Genomic DNA, 24161 nt, shown 5'->3' with positions numbered 1-24161 from the left:
TGATCTCCCTGTGCTATGCGGCTGCTTCCCACTAGCTATCTATTTTACATTTGTTAGTGTATATATGTCCATGCCACTCTCTCACTTCGTCCCACTTACCCTTCCCCCGCCCCATGTCCTCAAGTTCATTCTCTACATCTGCGTCTTTATTCCTGTCCTGCCCCTAGGTTCTTCAGAACCATTTTTTTTTTAGATTCCATACATATGTGTTAGCGTACGGTATTTGTTTTTCTCTTTCTGACTTACTTCACTCTGTATTACAGACTCTAGGTCTATCCATCTCACTATAACTCAATTTCGTTTCTTTTTATGGCTGAGTAATATTCCATTGTATATATGTGCCACATCTTCTTTATCCATTCATCTGTCAATGGACACTTAGGTTGCTTCCATGTCCTGGCTATTGTAAATAGAGCTGCAATGAACATTTTGGTACATGACTCTTTTTGAATTATGGTTTTCTCAGGGTATATGCCCAGTAGTGGGATTGCTGGGTCGTATGGTAGTTCTATTTTTAGTTTTTTTTTTTTTTAATAAATTTATTTATTTATTTATTTATTTATTTATTTATTTATTTATTTATTTATTTATTTATTTATTTATTTATTTATTTATTTATTTATTTATTTATTTATTTATTTATTTATTTATTTATTTATTTATTTATTTATTTATTTATTTATTTATTTATTTATTTATTTATTTATTTATTTATTTATTTATTTATTTATTTATTTATTTATTTATTTATTTATTTATTTATTTATTTATTTATTTATTTATTTATTTATTTATTTATTTATTTATTTATTTATTTATTTATTTATTTATTTATTTATTTATTTATTTATTTATTTATGGTTGTGTTGGGTCTTCGTTTCCGTGCGAGGGCTTTCTCTAGTTGCGGCGAGCGGGGGCCACTCTTCATCGCGGTGCGCGGGCCTCTCACTATCGCGGCCTCTCTTATTGCGGAGCACAGGCTCCAGACGCGCAGGCTCAGTAGTTGTGGCTCACGGGCCCAGTCGCTCTGCGGCATGTGGGATCCTCCCAGACCAGGGCTCGAACCCGTGTCCCCTGCATTGGCAGGTGGACTCCCAACCACTGCACCACCAGGGAAGCCCTATTTTTAGTTTTTTAAGGAACCTCCATACTGTTCTCCATAGTGGCTGTATCAATTTTCATTCCCACCAACAGTGCAAGAGGGTTCCCTTTTCTCCACACCCTCTCCAGCATTTATTGTTTGTAGATTTTTTGATGATGGCCATTCTGACTGGTGTGAGGTGATACCTCATTGTACATTTGATTTGCATTTCTGTAACGATTAGTGATGTTGAGCATCCTTTCATGTGTTTGTTGGCCATCTGTATATCTTCTTTGGAGAAATGTCTATTTAGGTCTTCTGCCCATTTTTGGATTGGGTTGTTTGTTTTTTTGATATTGAGCTGCATGAGCTCCTTGTATATTTTGGAGATTAATCCTTTGTCAGTTGCTTCATTTGCAAATATTTTCTCCCATTCTGAGGGTTGTCTTTTCGTCTTGTTTACGGTTTCCTTTGCTGTGCAAAAGCTTTGAAGTTTCATTAGGTTCCATTTGTTTTTGTTTTTATTTCCATTTCTCTAGGAGGTGGGTCAAAAAGGATCTTGCTGTGATTTATGTCACAGAGTGTTCTGCCTATGTTTTCCTCTAAGAGTTTTATAGTGTCTGGCCTTACATTTAGGTCTTTAATCCATGTTGAGTTTATTTTTGTGTATGGTGTTAGGGAGTGTTCTAATTTCATTCTTTTACATGTAGCTGTCCAGTTTTCCCAGCACCTCTTATTGAAGAGGCTGTCTTTTCTCCACTGTATATTCTTGCCTCCTTTATCAAAAATAAGGTGACCACGTGTGTGTGGGTTTATCTCTGGGCTTTCTATCCTGTTCCATTGATCTATATTTCTGTTTTTGTGGCAGTTCTACTTTTAAGAAAATCTGCAAAACAACTCAAAAACTTGGAAACTATCACCTTCCTGAGACCAAACATGATGCAGGCCTTAACGCTTATAGCAATAGTACCCAACGAGCAGGATCTACTGTGAAATATCCTAGGAAGAAACGCCTAGCAGGTGATACAAGCCAGGGAAGAAAGCAAGCAGCCTCTATCCTGGAGTCAGAATGCAGCTCTGCTTACTGAAGTCCCTCTGGCTGACTGCTCACCAGCCAGACTCTGGACCTCATCTGAACAGAGAGCCTTATTTGCTGCAGCTCTCTGGACTTGGCTACTTGCCAGCACGGTTTTTTTGTAACATAATTGCTTTCCTCTGACTCAGATGTTCTCCTTAGGCTTAACTCCTTGCCAGAGCAGACTAGCTTCACTTTACCTTTCTGAGCCTCAGATGGGCTCATCTCTCAGCTGGGGCAAGAATAATACATGTTAAACAGGATAGCTGAGAAGGAGGCATCTGTGTGAGGACATTTAACATCCGTTCATTCTCAAATATTTATGGAGTACCTGTCCACAGATACAATGGCATATGAGATGCAACCCTTGCCCTCCAGGATGTCGCTGCTGAGACGATGAGATAGAGAAGTGAAAAGGTGATGACAATACAGGGTGTTAAGGAAGAAGCTAGGAGGCATACACGAACTGCTTTGGGATCACACAGGAGGAGCACGCTGGACAAAGGCTGACCCAGTGAAGAGCAAAGCTGGTCCAGAGCAGTCTGAAGGCCTGCTGCCCCGGTGTGCAGCCGGCGAGCCTCTTCGCTGCAGTCCACCGTGAGGCCAAGTGCAGGCTACAGCTACTTGCAGAAGATGAAGGAAAGTGAGAACAGCAAGGCTTACCTCCCCTCTGCGGATCTGGATGCTCCTTATGATCCGCTCTAAGAGACCAACCTGCTGGGTGAGCCGGAGACTGTTTTCCTGTAGCTGCTTATTTTCTTTATCCAGGAAAAGTACTCTAAGGATGGCATAAATCAGAGGCATAACTAAACATTTCTGTATCCTTCCTAAAAACTCTCTCCCATTTCCCACTAGTTCTGCGTCTTAGCCCACTGCCAGTTTTTAGAACCAACTTTGCCAGAATAATTCCCACCATATTCCAAGACCAAGTGAAAAATGAATAAGCCTCCGGCTTGTACACCGTCATTAAATACATACTGAGAACAGAGACACACTATATGCAAGAATACGAAAGGCACAATTCCAGCCCTCCAGAAACTTAAGGAAGGATACGATCCCATTTAGGGGAGGGACCCTGCATCCCTTCAAACACTGTTCATCTGGTTGCATCTGGTTCATACACAGCCATACATTGTGTATGAACACTGTTCATACACAGCCTACATCTGGTTCTAATCTCAGTCATCCCATGCTTTTGTTTCAGTAGTAGTAGTAGTAGTAGTAGTAGTAGTAGTAGTAGAAGTAAAAATAGTAGTAGCAGCAGCAACCATTTACCAAGTACTTACCATGTACGTTAGGTATTGCAACCTATCCACACAGTAAGCACTTAAAACTTTTCATGTATTAGCTCCTTTAATCCTCACAACAACCCCATAAAAGAGATACTGTTATGAAGCCTATTTTGCAGATGAGGAAACTGAGGCTCAGAGTGGGGAAAGTAACTTGCGTGAGAAGATAAAACCAGAAAGTCATTGAGCTGGGATGCCAGCCTGCTTCTCTCTTGGTCTATACCTTGATTCCATAGGTCCCAAATGATAAACATGAGTGTCAACACACACAAAGGGATGGGCCCGAATGAGCATAGCTGGGTCCTCAGGAGGCAATGTTGCCATGAAAGAGCCTATCTGAATGCCCAGCCCGCCTTCTCCATGATATTTTTCTCTTTAATTTCACAACTCTGCCACTTGTATGAACTGCTAAAAACAGCAGAATGGCAGAGAAACAGTTATCAGATAGGCCGCAAACTCAAAGGACTACCTCTGGAAAGATCTCTTTGTGGAGGGAGAAACCTCCGCTTTGTGGAGCTGACAGGTGACTCAGGCAGGCACCTACCTGCTCTGGATGGAAGATATTATCCATTTATTGCCGTGGATCAATTCCTCTTGCTCTGTGAGCTGCTCCAGAAGTTTCCTCTTTTCTAGGAGCAGGATATCATTTTGGGTGGTGATCTGGTCCTGGAATGCCTTCTCCTAGGGATAATAAAGCCCCCTAATTACCCCAGCAGGAAAAAGAATCACACATTTAAGAGCATCAGCCTGTTTCTAAACTCTGACAGCAAATTGCCTTGTGAACTTCTTTTCTCCTGTCTTCTAGTCTGTCTTTGTCTGTTTGCTGAATTGTCAGCTAGATGGTTCTTCTATTTATCTTGGTTATTTTATGTCACGTATTTTGTTTGGACATTTACTCATTCTTTTGGGTTAACATTTAAAAATATCTGAACGCTCAACTCCCAGTAAGGTCCCAATGCTCTCATCTGTATTCTAATTCCATAGGTATCGAGTCACTAACAAATAAACTGAATTCTCTGAATCTCCATATTGAGAAAGATTTCCAGGTGACACATTTCCATCTGCTTTGTAGTTATAGTCTTTTTAAGGCAAAGGGAGGAAGATGGGAATCTAGCCACCTCACCTGACAACCAATGTCAGGGTCTCAGTTGGCTTGGCAAGTTCAGCATGTAAACCAGGTACCGAGAATATTCTTGCAGTGATGATGCTGAAATGATTTCTAGCTTGACACCATGTTTCATTTTCTACCAACGTTTTCCCTGGAAGCAATAGCTAGCGAAGTTATAGCTAAAATGATAAAGGATTATATTTTGTGAAAAAACACGAACATTCTTATATTGAGTCAGCAGATATTAGTAAATATCACTGTTGGTGAGGAGTTTAGAAGCTCACAAGTGTAGAACTGCCCTTCTCACTTCACCAAGAACCTGTCAATGGTAACAGGCAAGTGCCTTCACCTATTTGTGTTTGTTTCCACCTGCCAGGTGTGGGAGCGAGTGGGGATGGGAGGAGAAAAATCACCTCTGGTAGATGGGTGAATCACAGGGTTAAGAGGGGCAACTTTCTTTCTTTTAATAAGGTACTAATACAGATCATTCAGAAAAGACTGTCCATATATGTGGTATCTAAAAAAACCCAAGCAACAAAAAAAACCAGACTCATAGATACAGAGAACAGATTGGTGGTTGCCAGAGGTGGAGAGGGGTGGGCGAAATGGGTGAAAGCAGTCAAAAGGTACAAACTTCCGGTTATTAATAAGTCATAAAGATATAATGTACAGCATGATGACTATAGTTAGTAATACTGTATTGCATATGAGAAAGTTGTGAAGACAGTAGATCTTTTTTTTTTTTTTCGTACAATGTCTGAAACATTTATATTAACATATTTCCATACAAATACAAGATTTTTAGAAATTTCATGTAATGTCTGAAACATTTATATTAACATATTTCCATACAAATAACCCAATGAAAGTTTAGAATTAGTTGTTTTGTTTGTTTGTTTTTTTATACTGCAGGTTTTTATTAGGCATCAATTTTATACACATCAGTGTATACATGTCAATCCCAATCGCCCAATTCAGCACACCACCATCCCCACCCCACCGCAGGTTTCCCCCCTTGGTGTCCATATGTCCATTCTCGACATCTGTGTCTCAACTTCTGCCCTGCAAACTGGCTCATCTGTACCATTTTTCTAGGTTCCACATACATGCATTAATATACGATATTTGTTTTTCTCTTTCTGACTTACTTCACTCTGTATGACAGTCTCTAGATCCATCCACTTCTCAACAAATGACTCAATTTCATTCCTTTTTATGGCTGAGTAATATTCCATTGTATATATGTACCACAACTTCTTTATCCATTCGTCTGTTGATGGGCATTTAGGTTGCTTCCATGACCTGGCTATTGTAAATAGTGCTGCAATGAACATTCGGGTGCATGTGTCTTTTTGAATTACGGTTTTCTCTGGGTATATGCCCAGCAGTGGGATTGCTGGGTCATATGGTAATTCTATTTTTAGTGTTTTAAGGAACCTCCATATTGTTCTCCATAGTGGCTGTATCAATTTACATTCCCACCAACAGTGCAAGAGGGTTCCCTTTTCTCCACACCCTCTCCAGCATTTGTTGTTTGTAGATTTTCTGATGATGCCCATTCTAACTGGTGTGAGGTGATACCTCATTGTAGTTTTGATTTGCATTTCTCTAATAATTAGTGATGTTGAGCATCTTTTCATGTGCTTCGTGGCCGTCTGTATGTCTTCTTTGGAGAAATGTCTATTTAGGTCTTCTGCCCATTTTTGGATTGGGGTGTTTGTTTCTTTAATATTGAGCTGAATGAGCTGTTTATATATTTTGGAGATTAATCCTTTGTCCGTTGATTCGTTTGCAAATATTTTCTCCCATTCTGAGGGTTGTCTTTTCGTCTTGTTTATGGTTTCCTTTGCTGTGAAAAAGCTTTTAAGTTTCATTAGGTCCCATTTGTTTATTTTTGTTTTTATTTCCATTACTCTAGGGGGTGGATCAAAAAAGATCTTGCTGTGATTTATGTCAAAGAGTGTTCTTCCTATGTTTTCCTCTAAGAGTTTTATAGTGTCCAGTCTTATATTTAGGTCTCTAATCCATTTTGAGTTTATTTTTGTGTATGGTGTTAGGGAGTATTCTAATTTCATTCTTTTACATGTAGCTGTCCAGTTTTCCCAGCACCACTTATTGAAGAGACTGTCTTTTCTCCATTGTATACCTTTGCCTCCTTTGTCATAGATTAGTTGACCATAGGTGCGTGGGTTAACCTCTGGGCTTTCTATCTTGTTCCATTGATCTATGTTTCTGTTTTTGTGCCAGTACCATATTGTCTTGATTACTGTAGCTTTGTAGTAGAGTCTGAAGTCAGGGAGTCTGATTCCTCCAGCTCCATTTTTTTGCCTCAAGACTGCTTTGGCTATTCGGGGTCTTGTGTCTCCATACAAATTTTAAGATGATTTGTTCTAGCTCCATAAAAAATGCCATTGGTAATTTGATAGGGATTGCACTGAATCTGTAGATTGCTTTGGGTAGTATACTCATTTTCACAATGTTGATTCTTCCAATCCAAGAACATGGTATATCTTTCCATCTGTTGGTATCATCTTTAATTTCTTTCATCAGTGTCTTATAGTTTTCTGCATACAGGTCTTTTGTCTCCCTAGGTAGGTTTATTCCTAGGTATTTTATTCTTTTTGTTGCAATGGTAAATGGAAGTGTTTCCATAATTTCTCTTTCAGATTTTTCATCATTAGTGTATAGGAATGCAAGAGATTTCTGTGCATTAATTTTGTATCCTGCAACTTTACCATATTCATTAATTAGCTCTAGCAGTTTTCTGGTGGCAGTTTTAGGATTCTCTACGTATAGTATCATGTCATCCGCAAACAGTGACAGTTTTACTTCTTCTTTTCCAATTTGTATTCCTTTTATTTCTTTTTCTTCTCTGATTGCCGTGGCTAGGACTTCCAGAACTATGTTGAATAATAGTGGTGAGAGTGGACATCCTTGTCTCGTTCCTGATCTTAAGAGGAAATGCTTTCACTTTTTCACCACTGAGAATGATGTTTGCTGTGGGTTTGTCATATATGGCCTTTATTATGCTGAGGTAGGTTCCCTCTATGCCCACTTTCTGGAGAGTTTTTATCATAAATGGGTGTTGAATTTTGTCAAAAGCTTTTTCTGCATCTATTGAGATGATCATATGGTTTTTCTTCTTCAATTTGTTAATATGGTGTATCACATTGATTGATTTGCGTATATTGAAGAATCCTTGCATCCCTGGGATAAATCCCACTTGATCGTGGTGTATGATCCTTTTAATGTGTTGTTGGATTCTGTTTGCTAGTATTTTGTTGAGGATTTTTGCATTTATATTCATTAGTGATATTGATCTGTAATTTTTTTTTTTTTGTAGTGTCTTTGTCTGGTTTTGGTATCAGGGTGATGGTGGCCTCATAGAACGAGTTTGGGAGTGTTCCTTCCTCTGCAATTTTTTGGAAGAGTTTGAGAAGGATAGGTGTTAGCTCTTCTCTAAATGTTTGATAGAATTCACCTGTGAAGCCATCTGGTCCTGGACTTTTGTTTGTTGGAAGATTTTTAATCACAGTTTCAATTTCATTACTTGTGATTGGTCTGTTCATATTTTCTGTTTCTTCCTGGTTCAGTCTTGGAAGGTTATTCCTTTCTAAAAATTTGTCCATTTCTTCCAGGTTGTCCATTTTATTGGCATAAAGTTGCTTGTAGTAGTCTCTTAGGATGCTTTGTATTTCTGCGGTGTCTGTTGTAACTTCTCCTTTTTCATTTCTGATTTTATTGATTTGAGTCCTCTCCCTCTTTTTCTTGATGAGTCTGGCTAATGGCTTATCAATTTTGTTTATCTTCTCAAAGAACCAACTTTTAGTTTTATTGATCTTTGCTATTGTTTTCTTTGTTTCTATTTCATTTATTTCTGCTCTGATCTTTATGATTTCTTTCCTTCTGCTAACTTTGGGTTTTGTTTGTTCTTCTTTCTCTAGTTTCTTTAGGTGTAAGGTTAGATTGTTTACTTGAGATTTTTCTTGTTTCTTGAGGTAGGCTTGTATAGCTATAAACTTCCCTCTTAGAACTGCTTTTGCTGCATCCCATAGGTTTTGGGTCATCATGTTTTCATTGTCATTTGTCTCTAGGTATTTTTTTATTTCCTCTTTGATTTCTTCAGTGATCTCTTGGTTATTTAGTAACGTATTGTTTAGCCTCCATGTGTTTGTCTTTTTTACGTTTTTTTCCCTGTAATTCATTTCTAATCTCATAGCATTGTGATCAGAAAAGATGCTTGATATGATTTCAATTTTCTTAAATTTACTGAGGCTTGATTTGTGACCCAAGATGTGATCTATCCTGGAGAATGTTCCGTGCGCACTTGAGAAGAACGTGTAATCTGCTGTTTTTGGATGGAATGTCCTATATATATCAATTAAATCTATCTGGTCTATTGTGTCATTTAAAGCTTCTGTTTCCTTATTTATTTCCATTTTGGATGATCTGTCCATTGGTGTAAGTGAGGTGTTAAAGTCCCCCACTATGATTGTGTTACTTTCAATTTCCTCTTTTATAGCTGTTAGCAGTTGCCTTATGTATTGAGGTGCTCCTATGTTGGGTGCATATATATTTATAATTGCTATATCTTCTTCTTGGATTGATCCCTTGATCATTCTGTAGTGTCCTTCCTTGTCTCTTGTAACATTCTTTATTTTAAAGTCTATTTTATCTGATATGAGTATAGCTACTCCAGCTTTCTTTTGATTTCCATTTGCATGGAATATCTTTTTCCATCCCCTCACTTTCAGTCTGTATGTGTCCCTAGGTCTAAAGTGGGTCTCTTGTAGACAGCATATAGATGGGTCTTGTTTTTGTATCCATTCAGCCAGTCTATGTCTTTTGGTTGGGGCATTTAATCCATTCACGTTTAAGGTAATTATCGATATGTATGTTCCTATGACCATTTTCTTAATTGTTTTGGGTTTGTTTTTGTAGGTCCTTTTCTTCTCTTGTGTTTTCCGTTTAGAGAAGTTCCTTTAGCATTTGCTGTAGAGCTGGTTTGGTGGTGCTGAATTCTCTTAGCTTTTGCTTGTCTGTAAAGCTTTTGATTTCTCCATCAAATCTAAATGAGATCCTTGCCGGGTAGAGTAATCTTGGTTGTAGGTTCTTCCCTTTCATCACTTTAAGTATATCATGCCACTCCCTTCTGGCTTGCCGAGTTTCTGCTGAGAAATCAGCTGTTAACCTTATGGGAGTTCCCTTGTATGTTATTTGTCGTTTTTCCCTTGCTGCTTTCAATAATTTTTCTTTGTCTTTAATTTTTGCCACTTTGATTACTATGTGTCTCGGCGTGTTTCTCCTTGGGTTTAACCTGCCTGGGAGTCTCTGCGCTTCCTGGACTTGGGTGGCTATTTCCTTTCCCATGTTAGGGAAGTTTTCAACTATAATCTCTTCAAATATCTTCTCTGGTCCTTTCTCTCTCTCTTCACCTTCTGGGACCCCTATAATGCGAATGTTGTTGCGTTTAATGTTGTCCCAGAGGTCTCTTAGGTTGTCTTCATTTCTTTTCATTCTTTTTTCTTTAGTCTGTTCCGCAGCAGTGAATTCCACCATTCTGTCTTCCAGGTCACTTATCCGTTCTTCTGCCTCAGTTATTCTGCTATTGATTCCTTCTAGTGTAGTTTTCATTTCAGTTATTGTATTGGTCATCTCTGTTTGTATGTTCTTTAATTCTTCTAGGTCTTTGTTAATCATTTCTTGCATCTTCTCAATCTTTGCCTCCATTCTTATTCCGAGGTCCTGGATCATCTTCACTATCATTATTCTGAATTCTTTTTCTGGAAGGTTGCCTATCTCCACTTCATTTAGTTGTTTTTCTGGGGTTTTTTCTTGTTCCTTCATCTGGTACATAGCCCTCCGCCTTTTCATCTTGCCTATCTTTCTGTAACTGTGGGTTTTGGTCCACAGGCTGCAGGATTGTAGTTTTTCTTGCTTCTGCTGTCTGCCCTCTGGTGGTTGAGGCTATCTAAGAGGCTTGATGGGAGGCTCTGGTGGTGGGTAGAGCTGACTGTTGCTGTGGAGGTCAGAGCTCAGTAAAACTTTAATCCACTTGACTGTTGATGGGTGGGGCTGGGTTCCCTCCCTGTTGGTTGTTTTGCCTGAGGCAACCCAACACTGGAGCCTACCTGGGCTCTTTGGTGGGGTTAATGGCAGACTCTGGGAGGGCTCACGCCAAGGAGCACTTTCCAGAACCTCCGCTGCCAGAGTCCTTGTCCCCACAGTGAAACAGAGCCACCCCCCGCCTCTGCAGGAGACCCCCCAACACCAGCAGGTAGGTCTGGTTCAGTCTCCCCCAGGGTCACTGCTCCTTCCCCTGGGTCCCGATGCGCACACTACTTTGTGTGTGCCCTCCAAGAGTGGGGTCTCTGTTTCCCCCAGTCCTGTCGAAGTCCTGCAATCAATTCCCACTAGGCTTCAAAGTCTGATTCTCTAGGAATTCCTCCTCCCGTTGCCGGACCCCCAGGTTGGGAAGCCTGACGTGGGGCTCAGAACCTTCACTCCAGTGGGTGGACTTCTGTGGTATAAGTGTTCGCCAGTCTGTGAGTCACCCACCCAGCAGTTATGGGATTAGATTTTACTCTGATTGCGCCCCTCCTACCGTCTCACTGTGGCTTCTCCTCTGTCCTTGGACATGGGGTATCCTCCTTGGTGAAGTCCAGGGTCTTCCTGTCAAAGATTGTCCAGCAGCCAGTTGTGATTCTGGTGCTCTCGCAAGAGGGAGTGAGAGCACGTCCTTCTACTCCGCCATCTTGGTTAATCCTCTCTTAGTAAGAATCTTAAAACCTCATTTCTCATCTCCTTGTGCTCGGGTTCGCCATTCCAGCCCCTTTACTAGCAATCTCCCTCCTTGGAGAATCAGCACCTTTAACCTCCTGTTCCGTACAGGTTGCAATTTGTCCTCTGCCTCCTTCTGGGATTTCCTCAAGACAGTAGATCTTAAAAGTTCTCATCACAAGAAAAAAATTTGTAACTATGTGTGGTGATGGATGTTAACTAGACTTATTGTGGTGAACATTTAGCAATATATATAAATATCAAATCATTACGTTATATACCTGAAACTAATAAAATGTTATGTCATTTATAATTCAAAATGAAAGAAAGAAAGGAAAGAAAGGAAAGAAAGAAAGAAAGAAAGAAAGAAAGAAAGAAAGAAAGAAAGAAAGAAAGGCTGTCCATCTATTATTAAGGAATTGTAAGGAAGGAGATTACAGTATGTTTTGAAACAAGCTCTTCCAGATCTTAAAGTCCTTCATCCAGGACCCTTCAATGTCTAACAATAGTCTTGCCTGCTATTATTTAAATATATTTATGATAAGGATTGAGAATATAAGCAGCTACCCCACAAATAATGCTCTCTGCAGTTATAACTGGATTAGAAAGGAAATTGAGTGGGGCAGGCTACTGACACCCTGTCCGTTGGAAATACTGTAATTTTTTGGAACCAAAAAATCAGGACATCTGCTGTAATAATAGGATCAAATATCTGGGGAAATCTGGTTTGGGTGGTCACACAGTCAGAGGACTAAGCTGGCTCACTGTATAAAGAGAAGGCTGAAGGAATGAAGCCCCCCAAAGTGGCATTATTTTCTGGAGATTAGGTGCTTAGAAAGTGAGCCCAGCTTTTGTATGCTTGGGGCTCTGGTTCACGGGCCCTAAAATAAGTAAAATCAGGAGCTCCAGGTTTGTACCACTGTGGTACATCTACTGATTAACATGCTTCTAAGAGATTTTACACTAAGAAGAAAATAATATTTATGAAAATTTATATGTGCCAGGTCCCATGTTAGGCATTTTGTATTTTAATCCTCATGAAAACCTTGTGAGGTAGGGATTATTTCCCCATTTTACAGAGGAAGAAAATGATGCACAGGGACTCGGGCAAGGTCACAGAACTATCAAGTGGCAGGGCTAGACTTTGCATCCAAGTCTGTCCAAGGCCAACACCTACCACTCTTTCCTCGCCTCTGCTTACTTGCAGTCTCCAGTTAATTTCATGGAGGCCTGTGGTTTTTTGGGCAGATATGTTAGTTTCCTAGGCCAGCTGTAACAAATTACCACAAACTGGGTAGCTTAAAACAACAAGAATTTATTTTCTCACAGTTCTGGAGGCCAGTAAGGTGTGGACAGGGTTAGTTCTGGGGGCGCTGAGGGAGAATCAGTTCCATGTCTCTCTCCTAGCTGGTAGTTGCTAGCAATCCTTGGTGTTTCTTGGCTTGTGGCTTCATGACTCCGATCTCTGCCTCTATCATCACATGGCCTTCTTGCCCTGTGTCTGTCTTTGTGTGTGTCTTTTCCTCTTCTTATAACGATACTAGTCATATCCGATTTAGGGTTCACGCTAACCAGTATGACCTCATTTTAACTGTTTATGCCTGAAAACACCTTACATCCAAATTAGGTCACATTCTGAGGTTCTGGGTAGACATGAATTTTGGGGGTACACTGGAACACAGTACAGTCAGGAAACATGCCTGCTGAAAGCAGGAGGCTGGTTTTGCCATGTACGCCTGGAAGTGGAAGGCAGGCATCACAAGGAAGAATGGGTAATACAGAATAGGTTGGTGATATTTCTGGGGGGCCCATGAACCAGGGTTGCTACTTTCTTCTGTTATATTTTCTATATTGTCTTCCTAGTTGTGGATCTGAGTCTTTAAAAGTTGGATTAATTAGTGCCAAAATAGGAGGGTACTGCAAAATCTAACATATTTTCCTTTTTTACTACAGTTTAGAGTATCAAGAGGATTTTTTAAAACTAAAAACACAACAATGGTGACCCATCTGTTATAATCCTCAGATGTTTTCTGTGTGTAATCTAAGGATTCTTACCCTGGAGTCCTATAATAGCCCATGGAATAACTGAATTTACATCAACTGTTTTGGTATCCTTGGCACATAGTGGTGGTATGATGAAAATTTGTTGGGTGAAGAAATGAGTAATTTAGGACCAAGGACAATGTTTTCAAAATTCTGAAATGGGCTGGGGATCTCCAGAAGGGAAACATTCCTGGCCAAATCAGTTGCTCTCCATTTTGAGTCGATGTAGTTTAATGCTCTCAAGGCCATTTGTCATTTGATCCCATTCATCTGTCCCATTTCCTTTTTACCCACACACTAGAAAGTCACAGGGGCGACAAGACAAACAAAGAAACCAGGGATATTTAGAAAACAGCCTGAAGGCACCAGTCAAGGACTGATAAAAGAATAGGGGTCACCTGTTTTCACTGCCATTTAAAACTGACAGAAGTGTGAGGCAAAATGAAGGCTGCATAAAGTAGGAATGAGTTACGGAGGGTGGTCTGGAAGTCTCTGCTGCAGGGTGATTAAGAAGATATTTTCATTTGAAGGCAAGACACTAGTCCTAAGCAGCAGTGCAGAATATTTTCAGTGTCTAATTTGATCTAGCATCACTATGAGTCTTACACACTTTGGGGCAGGGCTTAAACAATTACTCAAATTGAAAAAGGGTGCAAAGAAAAGAAATGGAAACCTGGGCTATGAAGAGGCCACAAATACATTAAAAAACGAATGGGCTTTCTCCAGATGACCAACACCAGCATCACCAGTGAGCTCTCCACCTTTTCCCCTCACCTTTTCCATTTGTTGCCGCAGGGCTCCAATCTCATTTTCAAGTTGTTTGATTCTCTCATCTCGGAGAGCTACTTCATGAACTAAACGATCCTTGACTCTGCGAAGCTTGGCTTTGTGGTGGTGATGCTTCTCATTATAGTTTCTACAAAAGCAAATTTAAATATAGGTGCACCTGAACACAGTGAAAACTATTTTGCCTCCTCAGTATGCACCTTTCTTGGGTTTCCTCTTCTTGCTTTGTCAGGGACTGGCACCACAGATGGAGACTTGTCCTGCCTCACATCTGCAGGACTTCTTGCCCCCAAGTTGGGGGAATGGACCAAGTACAACCTCCTAAATAACACAAGATTCAGTCATCCCCAACTCAGGAAACTCCTTGACTTCTGATCCCTGACATCTAAAAATGTGGAATCCTGCTCCACTGATTCAGCCATCAATTTAAACATTTCTAGTTCTTGGCTACACCCTTGGACAGTGATATAACCCACTACTTCTATCTTGTCTATTTTCCAGATAACTGGGTTTGCTCTCAGTCCTTGCCTTGAGTCTAGACTTTTAAATGCCAATTCTATATGTCTCTGCTCAAGACTCTTACTCTGATTCTGACATAAATTTGACTTACCACTAATAAACGCATGAAAAGATGTTCAACATCATTAGCTATAAAGAAAATGCAAATCAAGATTACAATGAGATGCCACTTCACACCTAGTAGAATGGATAAAATAAAAAAGAAAGATAATAACAAGTGCTGAGAAGGATGTGGAGAAACTGGAACACTCATACACTGCTGGTAGGAATGGCAAATGGAAAAAGCCTGGCAGTTTCTCAAATGGTTAAACGTAGAGCCATATGACCTAGCAATTCCATTCCTAGGTATATACCCAAGAGAAATGAAAACATACGTCCGCACAAAAACTTGTACATGAATGTTCATAGTAGCACTATTCACAACAGCCAAAAGGTTAAAACAACCCAAGTTTCCATCAACTGATGAATCGATGAACAAAATATGGAGTATCTGTACAATGGAACATTATTCCGCTACAGAAAGGAATGAAGTACTGATACATGCTACAACATGAATGAACTTTGAAAGCACTATGCTAAGTGAAAGAAGCCAGTCACAAAGGACCACATATTTTACAATTCCATTCAGATGAAATGTCCAGAAGAGACAAATATAGAGTGAAAGAAAGTAGGTTAGTGATTGCCTGGGGCTGGGGGGTATAGCTAAAGGGTTTCTTTTTGGGGTAATGAAATGTTCTAATATCGATTGTGGCGATGGATGTACAACTAAACGCCTCTGATTTGTACACTTTCCATGGGTGAATTGTATGGTATGTGAATTATATCTCAATAAACCTGCTATTAAAAGAAAGACAACAAAAATCTGAGTTACCATTTCAAGCTACTACAACAGCTAACCTGAGTAAACAAGAAAATAGATTAAATCCTGCATACCACCACTAGGCAAACTGCTCTGAAGACGATTGTGCTTTCCAAATAAGAATATTGTTACTCAGAAAGTGCTTCTTCAAATTAAAAATTAAGAACTTTCACTTTGAACCTAAGGCAGGAGATAGATGGGCTCCAGGGTAGCCATTTACAACTGGCCTCCTGTTCACATTTCTTGGGGCGAGAAAAAGGTGGGCTTCCGGCTGGACACTTACAAGTAACTAGCCTCCTGTTTGCATTTCCTGAGACAGGAGATAGGTGGGCTCCAGGTTAGGCATTTACAGCCAGCCTCCTGTTTGCTCTCCGAAATGGAAGTAACAGCAGAAACAGGGTAAAGAGTCAGGCTTTGTCTCCTGTGGATGCCTTAAGATAACAGTCATGGCAGGGACAGAGAAGGGCTAAACCCCGTTTGAGGAAAAGATCAAGAGGTCATACATTTCCTATCCTTGGGGCAAGGGAGACACTACACATGCGCAGAAAGCCTCCTTGGGGGTCAAAAAGGAGGGGGCACCACCCCATAATATGTGATGCTAAGGCGGCGCCATAGGCCTCTGGGCTGGAATCCATCTTGGAAAAAAGTTGCGCACGCATGTTGGGGAGGGTGCTAGGGCAGGTCAGGTGTGGAAAAAGAAACCAGGTAATTGGCCAAAGGTATACAAAGACCTGGAAGAACTGCCCTATGTAAATGATTTAACCGCTTCTTTACTGCACTCCTCATCAGGGAGGACACCCACACCCTTTCTCCCCGGGTGTGAATCTCTGCCTTGCTTCTATCTTAACTAAACAAACTGTTTCTCTGTGTGCTCTCCCACTTGTTGTTGTGGTATGTCTCTAATAACAAACTTCGTACCCTTTTTTATAGTTTTTGCCTCCGTGAGAAATGCATTTTTCACTGCGGGCAAGAGCCAGGGGGTCTGGTGGCTAGGATTCCTGGTTTTCATACAGGCTACCGAGGTTCAATTCCTGGGCAGGGAATTAAGCTCTAGCTTCGCGCCACCGCTCACTGCTGCCTCTCCGAGATCAAACCTATGAGGTCTAATAACACAAAATCACTCTGAACCAGGATTTCTGCACTACTGACCTTTTGGGCCAGATAATTCTTTCGTGTAGAGAGCTGACCTGTACTTTGAAGAATGCTTAGCGGCATCCTTGGCCTCCACCCACAAGATGCTAGTAGCACCTTCTACAGTGTGACAACCTGAAAAGTCTCCACACATTGCCAAGTGTCCCCTTGCCCTGGAAGGCAAACTATCCCCTACTGAAAACCATTGCTCTAGCTAATGTTCCTAAACTAGGTTTGCTCTAAGCCAATAGCAATGGTCCTCAAACTGTGTTCTGACCAGCAACACCATCATCACCTGGCAACTTGTTAGAGATGCAAAGTCTCAGGCTCTATCCCAGAATTACAGAATAAGAAAGTCTGGAGGAGGATCTGTGTTTTACTGGGTCCTCCAGGGGGTTCTGATGCAGGCTAAAGTTTGGGAGAAACCCTTGGGGGACCTCCTCGCTACTTCTGTTTCATTGTAATCAGACTACTTGTGGCAGGCTGTAAGGGCAGTATGGCCTTTCTTCATTTCTGCTAACAGAACTCAAGTTCATTTAGGTATCCATAAGGATCCCTTGATCTCAAGGAAGGTGGGTTGGCCCCAGGTGTGTGCCGGGTGGGTTGAGGTGGGGATTGGGTGTGTGAGACAGATAAGTCCTGCTGGGCATTTCAGGAAAAGCTGAGAACTGGAGCAAAGGTCTCTCTCTGCTCTGGCTGCCCTCCTGCCGAGGCTGTTACCTGCAGCTACAGCCGCTGCCTTGTAACCATGAGGTGTGAAGCCTAAGGACAAAGCCATCAGCCCGCCAAGCATGGCAGAGGAGAAGGAGGGAAAGAGCCTGTCCTTAAGCACGCTACTGAGCAGCTGAATCAATCTTCATAATCACCTTCCTCCAAATTTCTTGTTACATAAGAAAAAAAAAAGTTTGTTTAAATATATTAGTCAGGTTTTTTGTTATCTGTGGTCAATTACATCCTGATATCTTAAAAACAGAAAAACTAAACAAACAAAAGAGTATTCTAATGCTCTCTCTAGCCTCTGATTTCCCTGATTGCCTAGAAATTTGAATAATGCCTTTTTAACTGAAAGGAAAAGTGTTTAAGGAATGAAGCATCTGCTCTCTGTCAGTGTAGGCATGGGAGGGCACAGTCATTCAGGCCTATGATGCTGGGCAGTTTGCCTATGTCAACCGTCTGGGGCTCTGACACTCAAACTGGAGGAAGTCCTAACTAAGTGAAGGGAACTAACGTGTGCTCCAGGCTTTTCACAAGACACCTCGCGTACTTTTAAAGCAAACTTGTGAAGGTGATGTCCTCACTCTATGACCCAGGAGATGGATGCTGTGCAGTAAACTCATTGGGTCTGGGTTTCCAGTCCTTGACTGACTCCTGGGAGACAACCTCTAAGCCCTTGGAATATCCTGCCTGATAATAATGTCTCTGTATACCTGTGGCTTTGGGCCACACCAGATATTTTATGCTAACAAAATGATTTATGGTGAATGCATTTTTGTTCACCATGGGCCTGGGCCATGCTGGATCAGTTCGACTTTTCAGGGGTTGGAGAACTGGAGACTAAGTAGTTAAGGTCAATCACAGGAGCTCTCTCTGTCCTCCTGACTAATCCCCGATTAAATCTCTGGATGTCAAGGCTCAGGTGAGTTTCTCTGGCTGGGAATGCTTCATATATATTGTCACACAACGTTGCTGGGAGAATTAAGTACTGCCCGTACTACTCCACTGAGGACAGTGGGAAGCTTGCTTGCATCTTGTCTCTCCTGAACTCTCGCTGCACGCTTTTTTCCTTTGATGATTTTAATCTGTATCCTTTCACTGTAATAAACCATAACCATGAATGTAAAAGCTTTCCTAAGATCTGTAAGTCCTAATGAATCTCCAGACCTGAGGGTGGTCTTGAGGACTCCTGACACAGAGGGAAGTTACTTTTACAGAGAAGAATCTGACTCCAGAGGCTGTGATCTCTGACTATGCCCCAGTGCTATAATACCAGCAAAGCCAGGCAAACCGGATATTGTCAATTTCTCTTTGAGATATTTTGTTTTACATAAAAACTAGGAACCAGATGGGAGGGGAAGAGCAAAGCAGACTTATTTAGGTACTAATTCTAGTCAAACTATGATGGAATAGCTACTCCAAGAGAGTCTTATGTTCTTGTAAGTTATATCTTACCTCTAAATGTGTTTTTGCAAGACTCTTCCATTTTCCAAAATAGCACCCCTCTCTCTCCTACTTGCTGATTGTAAATAAAAGAATCATTTTGTAGGGACTTCCCTGGTGGCGCAGTGGTTGAGAGTCTGCCTGCCAATGCAGGGGACACCGGTTTGATCCCTGGTCGAGGAAGATCCCACATGATGCGGAGCAACTAAGCCTGTGCGCCACAACTACTGAGCCTGCGCTCTAGAGCCCACAAGCCACAACTACTGAAGCCTGTGCGCCTAGAGCCTGTGCTCTGCAACAAGAAAAGCCAACGCAATGAGAAGCCCGCGCACCGCAACGAAGAGTAGCTCCCGCTTGCCGGAACTAGAGAAAAAGCCCGCGCGCAGCAACTAAGACACAATGCAGCCAAAAAAATAAAATTAAAATTAAAAAAAAGAAGAATCATTTTGTATATTTTTCCCTTAGAAGATTAATTTAGCTGTTAGCCAGATGCCAAGCGGAGAAGTTTGAATTCTGGTAAGCCAGAGACATGCATACCGGGCCTTGTCACCAGCTTGTCAGTGCGCGTGGCAGTGACTGACTGTGGGGATTGTCCCCAATCCACTTTCTCCTTCTTCTGTTATTATAGAGCCACGGATTTAGCTTGGCACTTGGTTGCTCAAATAGGAACTGCATTTTCTGGCTTTCCTTGCAGTTAGATGAGGCTATGGGAATAAGTCCTGGCCAACAGCCGGAGTGGAAGTAGTGTGCCTTCCAGGAGAATGGAATGCCCTTGCTGTTCCCTCTTTCTCCCTTCTTGTTGGAAGAAATGTGGATATGGTGGTGAACCACCTGAACTATGTGGCTAAGTGCTAAAGATGCTGGAGCAACAACAAGGAAGGAGTCTAGATTTCGGAAACATGGAGCTACCATATCCATCCTGCACTTTTAGGTAAGAGAGAAAACCCTCCCCTTTTAAAGACATTCTTATTCAGTGTCTCTGCTGCAGCAACTCAACCTACATCCTAATTAATAGAGTTGCTCTAGATACCTGCGTTCATAAAACTGCCTTAGACCTGTTCAGTTCTGTGGCCCTTGCAGCACCCACTACATAATATGAGGTACCTATTCTTGCAGATTGTGACTTATGTTCTTTACAGGGAGATACTTCTATCTCATAAATGTTCTCATTTTCCCTTATACTAGGAAGAGCTTGGCAAAAGATATCACCGGGTTTCAGCATCTTCTGGTCCATAGCTTCAGAGGTTTAACACTATCTAACAGTACACCTGTTGTTCTCTGAGTTTCCCAGCTGTTCACAGTTCCTCTGATTTTTGACATCATTTGAAACACAACATGTATTTCTGGAATTGCTTTTACCCTTTCTGCCCTGGGATATTAAAACCCACGTCTGCAGCTTCCATGCCAGACAGCTGCTGTCTCTCTTATCCTGCCATTTGGACTATTAAAATATTAATTTATTTTTTAAAGATTATAAATTATAGAAAATCTTGGGAAAAAACCCAACTCCCATATGATCAGTATTACAATATTCTTGTATTTCCTTCCAGTCTTTTTATAAGCATCTTTTTTTAAAACACTGTCTACATTAAAATTCTTATGCTCTTTTCATTTATTGTATCACAGCATTTTCCCATGTTGTTATCTAGTCTTCATGGCCACCATCTTTTACAGCTGTATTATGTTCCATCAAGTGAATGTATTATACTTGACCTAACTGGCTCCTATTGCTTGATATTCAGGCTTCTTTCAGTAGTGCTACATGGTTTGAAGAGTATGTGGATGCAGTTCAGCTGGGGAGAGCTTAGAGCCTTCCCTTCCATAGCAGCCTGGTTATTTGACACACCTATTAGTTTAGCCAGAAGTTCTGTTGGCCAACTTGCCTGAAGAACATGCGGATTTTCTAAGTTTATGTTTGGCTTTGTTAATTTGTACAATAAGACAGCACAATACTCATGTTCTAAAATTTAAGGACAACTTTTGCTTATGTTTATATAAAACCAGATGGTCTTTCATTTATTTTTATTTCAAAAAGGCAAGGAATTTGTTCCTCTGGAAGATTAGCTGGGAAAACATGGAAAAAAATAAGCATTGTTTGTAAAGGTCAGGAGTGGGATCAGGGGAATGAAAACAAAAATGAACCTAGAGTTTTGACAATCCCTTCCATTTTCTTTCCTAAAGTTGTAGTTTTCAACCCTAGGTGCCCATCAGAATCACATGGGGATGATTTTAGAAAAGTATTGATCCCTAAGCCCTATCCTCACAGATTCTGATTTAATTAATCTATGTTGGGGCCCATGCATGTGCAGCTAGGGTTAGCATCCACTGTCCTAAAGGGTTTGGACAAATAATATGGAAAACTATTCAGCCTCACTAGCCATCAAAGAAATGTCTATAACTGAGCATTAAAAATCATAGAGTAAGTTGAGCAAAAGAAGTCAGACACAGGACTTCCCTGGTGGCACAGTGGTTAAGAATCCGCCTGCCAATGCAGGGGACACAGGTTCGAGCCCTGGTCTGGGAAGATCCCACATGACGCGGAGCAACTAAGCCCATGTGCCACAACTACTGAGCCTATGCTCTAGAGCCCGTGAGCCACAACTACTGAGCCCACGTGCCACAACTACTGAAGCCCCTGCGCCTAGGGCCCATGCTCCACAACAAGAGAAGCCACCACAATGAGAAGCCCATGCACAGCAACAAAGAGTAGCCTCCGCTTGCTGCAACTAGAGAAAACCCACGCACAGCAACGAAGACCCAACACAACCAAAAATAAATAAATTTATTTTAAAAAAAAAGTCAGACACAAAAGATCACACGCAGTATAATTCCATTTTGATGAAATTCTAGGAGAAGCAGAAATCAGAAGAGTGGATGCCTGGGAGGAAGTGGAGGAGCAAGAGATACAGACTGACAGCAAAAAGGTAGGAGAGAAATTAAAGGGATAATGGAAATGTTCTGTATCTTGATTGGGCTAGTGGTTAGGTGGGTGTATACATTTGTCAAAACTCATCAAACAGTACATTTGTCAAAACTCATCAAATTGTACATTTAAAATCGGTGTATATGTAAATTATACCTCAATTAAAAGAAAGAACACTGGGGAAAGTTTCATCAGAGCCCTCCCCCACCTAAAGTAGCACCCAATGCAAATTCGGATGTGGTGAAATTGTTACTCATATAATGACGGCAGAAAATTTTGGTAGGATGCTTCTGAATGTTTGATAATACATTTTATGATCCATAGCTCCAGCTTTTGGACTAGTAATTCCACACCTGGGAATTTACTCTATAAAAATAATTTTTAAAATGAAAAATATATGTACAAAAATGGTTTTTTTTACTTTGAATGAAAACATCAATCACAGGACCAGTGGATAATTCTTAACTAAATCTGGGCTATGTTGTGAGGGTTGATTCCAGCAGGCCTAGAATTAACCTGAGCTGTTTTGCTAAAGTTCTTGCTTGGCGCTGACCACTGGTCAAGGAATGAAATACACTGATTAAAACAGTGTTGCTTTGCAACCAAAGGTCTGGAGTTTCAGAAAATGGTTTTTAAATCATTATCATGACTACCATCAACATAGTAGGTGAGTGAGAACATAAGAGAATAAGAAACTTCAACCTATAGAAAGAATAGAGCAGAGGGGCGCAGAGCTCGGAGCAGAGAGGTGGGTCATGGAGAAAAACTAAAAATAAGTAGATATAATAACAGCTGTGTGCTAGACACTGTTCTAAGTAAACGCTTTACATATATTCATTCAGTTAATTCTCATAACAACTTTATGCGATAGGAATGGCTATTTTGTCCATATTAAAGACGAGATACCTCAGGCACAGAGAGGTTATTTAACTTGCCCAAGGTCACAGCTAGTTCCTAGTAGAACCAGTAATTATACCCAAGCAATATGGCTCCAGAGTCCATATTCTGAACTACTAAGCTACACTTCAGAGAGGAGGAGAGCAGGAGGAATCTGGTAGGATGATGACCAGGGAATGGAAGAAAGAGCAGGTAGTTTGGGAACATAAAGTTTTATTGAGCACCTGTTATATACCAGGGCCTGTGGATAAAAGGATGAGTAAGACCTTGGCCCATGTCCTTTAAAACCTACAGTCTGGTGAGGAAGACAGGTGTGAGTCACGTTATTTCACAACAACATGGCAAGTTCTTAAATAATTACAGAGAGCCATGTACAAAAGGCTACAGGAAAACAAAGAGTGACACCTCACTCAACCCAGGCCGGAGGTGTCAAGAAAGGCTTCTTGAGGAGGTGACTGCTAGGCTGAGAATGAAGAGTTGAAATAGGGAGAGCGTGGTCCAGACTGAGGAAAGTACGCGAGGGAAAAAGAAGGCTGAAGGCAAGTGAGGGGGTGTATTTGGGGAAGAGCAAGATGTTAGATACCACTAGAGCTCAATAAATAGTAATTCCCTTCCCCTTCCCTCTCTTGGGAAGAAATGAGGCCCCACATCTCCCTAGGAAAAGCCCTATAGATAGAAATTCTGGGAACGAAGGAAAATGGTGTTGGTGTTCTTGAAAGGTCACTTCTGCGAGCATCCCCTGCTCTGGCTCCCTAAGAAGTAGCTCACAGTCTTCTAAAGGGAACTTGTTTTTGTTTACCTCACATGGACATCAAGCTGCTTCAAAAATTGCCCATACTCTTCACGTAGAGCTTCCTTCTCCTGCTGCAACCCAGACAGCTTCTCTGACAATTCCTGGTTGCTCTTGAGCTGCTGAAAAACATTAAAAAAAATGGGAATACTCTGCTGAATAAAGGTTTGATGTTGACGAAATGTAAACTGGCAAAGCCTTTCTGCTGAAAAAGGCTTATGGAAATCATAGTAGCGTCCTGTGACTTTGCACTTCCAGAATTCCCGAAAGCCAATAGCTCTTTTCCTTGACTTTTGTTCCCCCAACCTTTCCAGTAGTTTTGTGAGCATTTAATTCCACATATAGAAAGTTTTCCAGCTTGAAGTAGAGTGAAAGCTGTTTTCCTGACCTAACCCTGACTAATGAAGTATTTTGTTCTAGAAGTGGCTCCGGGGAGTCTGGACTTGGTATCTGAGCTGGTTGGATTTGAAGGCAGTTTAATCTTGTCACTAATACTAGTAATCCATGACAGAAAAGTTGATTAAATTATAATATAGTTGCTTGTGGTGAAGTGCTTTGGCAGACCACAGGACTGCTGCAAAGTTACAGAGGCACTGAGAACTCCAAGGAGTGTGGGGTGGCTAGCCGCACCTGACCATGTTAATGAGCCTCAGAGGAGAAAATGTCCAACTTGCGATTTAATTATTGGAACAAGGCATACTCAGAAACCCAGAGCACGTCCTT

General features: G+C 41.1%; 1 protein-coding gene across 4 annotated transcripts in view; it reads right to left on the bottom strand.

The window, feature by feature from the left end:
- The window catches only part of CCDC30 (coiled-coil domain containing 30), a 164618-nt gene that overhangs the window by 6000 nt on the left and 134457 nt on the right, over positions 1-24161 (bottom strand). For all 4 annotated transcript variants that reach the window (XM_068539659.1, XM_068539661.1, XM_068539663.1 and 1 more), the window contains 4 exons: positions 23448-23560; positions 14151-14292; positions 3990-4126; positions 2820-2934 (listed from right to left, as the gene is read on the bottom strand). In XM_068539659.1, coding sequence (XP_068395760.1) covers positions 2820-2934; positions 3990-4126; positions 14151-14292; positions 23448-23560 — 507 coding nt within the window. The remainder of the gene's footprint in view (positions 1-2819; positions 2935-3989; positions 4127-14150; positions 14293-23447; positions 23561-24161) is intronic.

The sequence above is a fragment of the Eschrichtius robustus genome, chromosome 3, assembly GCF_028021215.1.
Source record: "Eschrichtius robustus isolate mEscRob2 chromosome 3, mEscRob2.pri, whole genome shotgun sequence".
Classification (NCBI taxonomy): Eukaryota; Metazoa; Chordata; class Mammalia; order Artiodactyla; family Eschrichtiidae; genus Eschrichtius; species Eschrichtius robustus.
This window is presented reverse-complemented; position numbering and strand designations above follow the sequence as displayed.